Below are 6,829 nucleotides of genomic sequence, written 5' to 3'. Positions count from 1 at the left end.
AGATAGTAAAAAAAGCAGATATACCATACTTTTAAGTTATATTTTTAAAAAAAAATGTCTGTTAGTCTTTCCGGGTTCACAATTTGCCACAAACATTAAAAAAAAAAAGTTTAAGGATAGTCACTTAAATCAAGGTGTGTGTCACTTCATGAACACCAACTTTCTATCTTTGCTCTTATCCTTACACTCCCTTGCCTTCTCTGAACTATTCCATATCCATTGCTATCTGTGATACTATAGCCTTCCCTATCACTCCACCCTGATCACAATCTGCATTCCAAATTACTATTTTATATAGTATTTATTTCTCTCCCTGTCCGGACTACAAAAGAAGCACACATTCGCTCTGGAAAATTATCCTATAATTAGAAATGCACAAAGAAAAAATTTAATTACCTTCAATCTCAACACCCAGAAAAAAATAAAAACAAATAAACAAAAAAACACTTAACATTTCCAGGATAGCTTTCAACTTTTCTTTCAAAATTGCCATCATACAGTACACACTGTTTTGAAACTTGCTTTTTCTCTTAATATACATTTACTCCACCTTTCTATGTCCCTGAGAAAAGGTTTCAAATGTAAGTAGTTTATTTGCAAAGTACAGAAACAACAGCGAGGGAGTTGAGAAAATTCAGGGGAAAATTCAAGCTGAATTATTAAGCCTGCTATCACTATGGGCAACTGGTGCTTGACCTCATGAGAAAACTCTGGGAAACAACATAGAATATGAACTCAGAATTATTCTGCCCAAGGGTTGAGGGAGCTGAGGTGGTTCTACACCAGCTCTTGTCAGGCACTGGTTGAGAGGCACGCCCAGGCTGCCCTGCAGAGAGATTCTCTAAGACTTCAGAGAAAGTCCTTAAGCAGAGATGAAGATGTTGGTGGCTGGAAATAAGCTTCTCCCATTTAAAAAGTAAGTAATAAAACTCAAGGGATATAAGACAAAGCCCTGACAGCATCTCCTATACCCCACATCTTTAAATATTCTGCATCATTTGAAATTCTGTAAATTAAAATGACTTGATATAAAACAGAACTGCTTTCTATTCTACACTTGATATTTGCAAGCAAATGTGCCTTACATTCTGTTTCCTGTGTACTGTGTCGGGGACTAAAAGAAGCATATCAGAAAATTAAAGGCAATTTTGCAGATCAAAACTTTTGAATATCCGCAATTTCAAATGGGTTAACCTAATATACATAAAGCTTTAATTATTTCATTTTTCAGTTCCATAACTACTGTAGTTCTTATTTTCACATGGGCCAACTTCATCTACATAAAACTTCAATTACTTCATTTTTCAGTTCCATAACTACTGTAGCACCTATTTGCAAGGGCCTTACTTCTACTTCTCATTTCTTTCTCTCTTCTCTCTTTCTTTTGTTCATGAGGAAACTTAGGCCTAACAAACACAAACTAATGACCACTGATACACTAAAAATAAAACTTTTCAGCTGCAGCCAGGCCAGGTGTAAATGAATAAATGAATGAATGAATGAAGCAAAATAAGACTTACTTTTTCTTCAACTCCCTATGATTTCTTGCTTCCAACTAATAGACAAGCAATTACTGTCTCAAAGGATTGGCATATTAAAGCACACCGGACTATAAAGTCAAGTCTGTGGCCAGGCACAATGGCTCACGCTTATAATCCCAGCACTTTGGGAGGCCAACGTGGGTGGATGGCTTGAGGTCAGGAGTTCTAGACCAGCCTGGTCAACAAAGCAAAACCCTGTCTCTACAAAAGAATACAAAAATTGTCTGGGCATGGTGGCAGGCATCTATAGTCCTAGGTACTCAGGAAGCTACGGTGGGAGGATCACCTGAGCCTGGATGTCAAGGCTGTGGTGTGCCATGATTGTGCCACTGCACTCTAGCCTGGGTGACAGAGTGAGACCTTTTCTTAAAAAATAAAATAAAACAAAGATCAAGTCTGTGATAGTAATAATTAAACCAGCATGTACGTTAAAATGTTTATAAACCTTTTTGAGTTTTATTTTCATGAAAATATATTCACAAGAAAAAGTATAACAAACATCTTTTATATTTAGTTTTAGCTACTATCAAATAATTAAAAAATAGAAGAAGAAAGAAAAGACAGATATATGATCATTTTTACCTGCAAAAGGAGATTTCAACATAGGACTGTCCTCTACCATTATACCTTCTTGTGTCTTGTGTCCTAGCCTTTGCTTGTACTGCTGCACAAATTCTGTGGAACGGGCAGGATCCATAGGATTCATTCCATTTGACCATGTGTTCTGAATATCACCTGTATGTTCGGAAGAGCACAGCGAGTCTTCAGTATGCTGCTCTGCTTTCATTAGGTCACTGCCAGACAACATGCTTAAATTGACAGCAGGGAGCTTCAGAACAGCAGAGTCAACCTCACCAAAACTCAAGGCACTTGATATACCAAGGTCATCATCCTCAGGAATGGGGTTGTACCATATTTCTCCTTCATCATCTGCATCATTTTCCTCATTAAAATCTAAAGCACAGTTTTTCGATAATGAAGAGTTTGTAGTGTTACATACCACGTATGTACAGTACTCTTTAGATGATTTGAGGAAAGACTGTGATAGCTGATGTTTAGGTAGAGACACAGGTGAGATGGATAAATGACTTCTATCTTGGCATTTCTTATTTTCTTCTTCCAGATTAAGAGATCTCAGAGTACTCTGATATAGCCAATTGCGTTTCTTTGAAACAGTGATGCTGTTAAGTGGCTTATGACCTCTGAATTCAATATTATCCTTCAGATCTTCAAGTTCCCTTCTCTTCATTGAAGACCCATAGGCATTTTCAAATAAATCTGTTGCAAAGATATAATAAAGGTAGAATATAATGTCTGGTATATCAGAAAGACACGTCACTTCAGACCAGTTATTTAAAAAAATATTTTTTAAACAAAAAGTAACAATAATCACATTCAGAGACTAAAATTGAACTAGAAAAAAATTGAATTTTACATATAAATATGATTTATATTATTTAGAAATCAAACTGCTAGTACAAGTGTCAAAGAATTCTAAGAAAAAGGATACACAAACTCAGAGACTGCCTTTATAAAAACTACAGTGCTAACAAAGCCTTACCCTAAGTAAAACATACCTTATAAAAAGTGTATATAGAATGCTTTATACACAGTATACCTCTAATCAATATTTGAATAAGTTTCAATTCATTATTACAAGGACCAGAAGTCCTTAAAAATATAATATTCCTCCTACCTTTTCACACAAAGATTAACTTTCAAACCTAACAAGAAAGTATGCCTTACTGACATTAAAATGTCAACACAACATTGGCTTCCTATCCATATAACACAATAGCACTTTATGTAGGGTTTAAGTTCTAAATATCTAGGGCAGAACTAAAAACAAAAATCCCTTCAGAAGGCCCCAGATTAGAAGCAGGTATGCTGTCTCACAGTATGCACTACACAGCTATTATTTTTTTTGGCCAGGCACAAACTTAAGCAGCAGGGAAATAAGAATGAACAAAACAATCCCTTCCCTTAAGAAATTCACAGTCCAAGTTCTGCGCGACGGCTCATGCCTGTAATCCCAGCACTTTGGGAGGCCCAGGCGGGTGGATCACGAGGTCAGGAGTTTGAGACCAGCCTGGCCAACGTAGTGAAACCCCATCACTATTAAAAATACAAAAATTAGCCGGTCATGGTGGCATGCACCTGTAGTCTCAGCTACTCAGGAGGCTGAGGCAGGAGAATAGCTTGAATCCGGGAGGCGGAGGTTATGGTGAGCTGAGATCCCACCACTGCACTCCAGCCTGGGCAAGAGAGCAAGACTCTGTCTCAAAAAAAAAAAAAAGAAATTCATAGTCCAATGGGGGACCTCAAATGCTTAGATATATGCATATCTTAATATAAGTAAGACTCTACAAATGTATACATAACATTAATTTCATCTAAAGAGGAAAATATTTTGTGTTTCCAGAGCTGTAAAGCAGGCTTCAATGACAATCCATAAGCTAAGTATATAACTATCATCATAATAATAATTCACCATACATAATTAAAACCACATTTGTAAAAATCTAAGATCATCTCAGGTTTCTAAATTATGGAATTATACGGTCAACTCATCTTATTGGCACAGCAAGTAAAATATAATGGTCTAGGCTGGGTGTGGTGGCTCACGCCTACAATCCCAGTACTTTGGGAGGCCGAGGTGGGCAGATCACGAAGTCAGGAGATCAAGACCATCCTGGCTAACATGGTGAAACCCCATTTCTACTTTAAAAATATAAAAATCAGCCAGGCGTGGTGACGGGCACCTGTAGTCCCTGCTACTCGGGAGGCTGAGGCAGGAGAATGGCGTGAACCCGGGAGGCCGAGCTTGCAGAGAGTTGAGATCGCGCCACTGCACTCTAGCCTGGGCGACAGAGCGAGACTCCGTCTCTTAAAAAAATAAATAAATAAAAATAATAATGGTCTAAAAATAGAGCGATAAAACACACTAAGCTACAAGGAGCTTAATAACAATCAAAAAATCAGATTTATGTGTAATCAAGGTTTTCAATAACCTCCCTTCTAAAGAAATCTAAATGTCCAGCCTGGGCAACATGGCAAAATCTAAACGTCCAGCCTGGCCAACATGGCAAGACCCTATCTCTACAACAAATTAAAAAATTAGCCAGGTGTGGTGGCACACACCTGTCATCCTAGCTACTTTGTAGGCTAAGTTGGGAAGATTGCCTGAGCCCAGGAATGTGAGGCTGCAGTGAGCTATGATTGTGCCACTGTGCTCTAGCCTGGGCAACAGAGTGAGACCCTGTCTCTTAAAAAAAATAATAATAATAATAAATTTTTCTTTCAAAAAAAACCTAAACATGTACCCAAACAAGCAGATTTGTAATAAATAAATAAATAAATAAATAAACAAATCTTAAACACAAATTGCAAGTCACATTCAATTCCAGATGCAGGAATTAGACTAGAAATCAGAAGAGAAAGAAGCTCCCATGAATACCTACTATGGCAGGCATTGATTTACTCCACAAATGAGTGACTATTATGTGGCAGGCATGAGAGATAAAGCAGTAAGGAGGCCTCCAACCTCATTTAACCTCTAGAACAATCCTATGAAACAGGTATGATTACCATCATGAGCCTTAAAGAATATGAGAAATATGGTCAAGTCGCTAGCCTAGGATTCAAATTTAAGCCTATCTAATCTTAAAACCCATGCTCCACTCACCATGCTACCCACAAAGCACACCATGCTACCCATACCATGCTACCCACAAACAGTACAGAAGCAGGGAACCCTCTCTGAACATGGGGATATTCACCTCAATTTATCTTATAAATTAAAGTGGTTGCTGGTAAGGACTAAGTGAAACAATGTTCAAAATACTTGAAAAACATACTATAAAGTTCTACTCAAAAACGTCAAGTAACTTGTTCAAGAGCACCTTGTTAGTAAATGGAAAAGGCAGCACTCAAACTCATTCTGACTCCAAAGTTTGTGGTGATATACCTAGCCTACTATAGGGGAAAGTCAAGAGTCTTTCTTTGGTTCTATCTCCATTACACTTAAAATTAACAACTGAAAAATCAAAACATACTCAGCAATCACTGGGCTTTCTGGGTTTTCAGTGATCACATGATTTTGCCAGGTGCACTGAAATCTAAATCTATTTCACATTTAAGTTCAAATCCAGTATTACTTAACAGTATTTCAGACCATCACAGGATATTACAGTTTGACCCAATTTAAATTTGAAGCAAACAGTATAAAATTACATTACTCATAATGGCTACGAGCCACATCTTATCTTTTTCTCAGACATCTCTTAGAAATTCCAAATTTTTATATAGCTAGATACATTCATTATTTTAAATCTTAGTGTAAGTTTTCTGACATACACTATAAATGAGTCTTTAAACATGCTTCTACTACATTGCAAGGAACTGCAATGAGAAAAAGCTACCAGTATCCCATATTTAAGCAAGTTGATACTTCCATTGATATAATCATTTAATGAAAGTATAATATTAAAAGGAATTATTTTTTTACTAGATGGGGTCTCACTCTGTCACTCATGCTGGAGCACAGTGGCACTATTATGGCTTGCGGTAACCTCAACCTCCCAGGCTCAAGTGATCCTCCCACCTCAGCCTCCCCAGAAGCTAGGACTACAGGCTTGCACCACCACAACTGACTAATTTTTTTTCTTTTGGTAGAGACAGGGTCTCACTATGTTGCCTAGGCTGGTCTGGAACTCCCAGGCTCATGTGATCCTACTGCTTCCTCCCCTCCAAAGTGTTGGAATTATGGTGTGAGCCACCATGTCTAGCCACTATTTTCAATGAAATCACAAACCACAAAAGCTTGAATCCATTCACTCTGCTATTGCTGAATATTTTAAAATAAATGATGCTGAACTTTAAACTTATAGATAAATGGCACGTTATTACAATTTTTATTATGTATTATAAATATATAATATTACAAAGGCCAAATAAATGTATTAAACTGAATTAATCAACACATTATTCAAGATAATAAACTTTACTTGAGCAATTATTTATAAATTATTTAGAACATTTTTATCTCACTTAAATTAAATGGATCCATATGAATGTAAATTCATAGATATGGAAAGCTATTTGCAATCTTCCCTCCCATTTAATGCAACAATTAATGTTTAACCATATTAGCATAAATTTAGGAGTTTTAGCTTCATATATACGTAAAATATATATTATGTATAAATTATAAATTTTTTTGGAGACAGGGTCTCTGTTGCCTATATATGATATATAAAATATATACAATATATAATAAAATATATTTT

General features: G+C 36.5%; 1 protein-coding gene across 4 annotated transcripts in view; it reads right to left on the bottom strand.

Moving 5' to 3' along the window:
• The window catches only part of SYDE2 (synapse defective Rho GTPase homolog 2), a 45,610-nt gene that overhangs the window by 30,136 nt on the left and 8,645 nt on the right, over positions 1-6,829 (bottom strand). For all 4 annotated transcript variants that reach the window (XM_017851213.1, XM_017851207.1, XM_017851221.1 and 1 more), the window contains exon 2: positions 2,124-2,819. In XM_017851213.1, the coding sequence (XP_017706702.1) occupies positions 2,124-2,819 (696 nt within the window). The remainder of the gene's footprint in view (positions 1-2,123; positions 2,820-6,829) is intronic.

The sequence above is a fragment of the Rhinopithecus bieti genome, unplaced genomic scaffold (genome assembly GCF_001698545.2).
Source record: "Rhinopithecus bieti isolate Rb0 unplaced genomic scaffold, ASM169854v2 scaffold_1467, whole genome shotgun sequence".
Taxonomy (NCBI): domain Eukaryota; kingdom Metazoa; phylum Chordata; class Mammalia; order Primates; family Cercopithecidae; genus Rhinopithecus; species Rhinopithecus bieti.
Note: the sequence above shows the minus strand (reverse complement) of the source record. Positions and strands in the feature narration are given on the sequence as shown.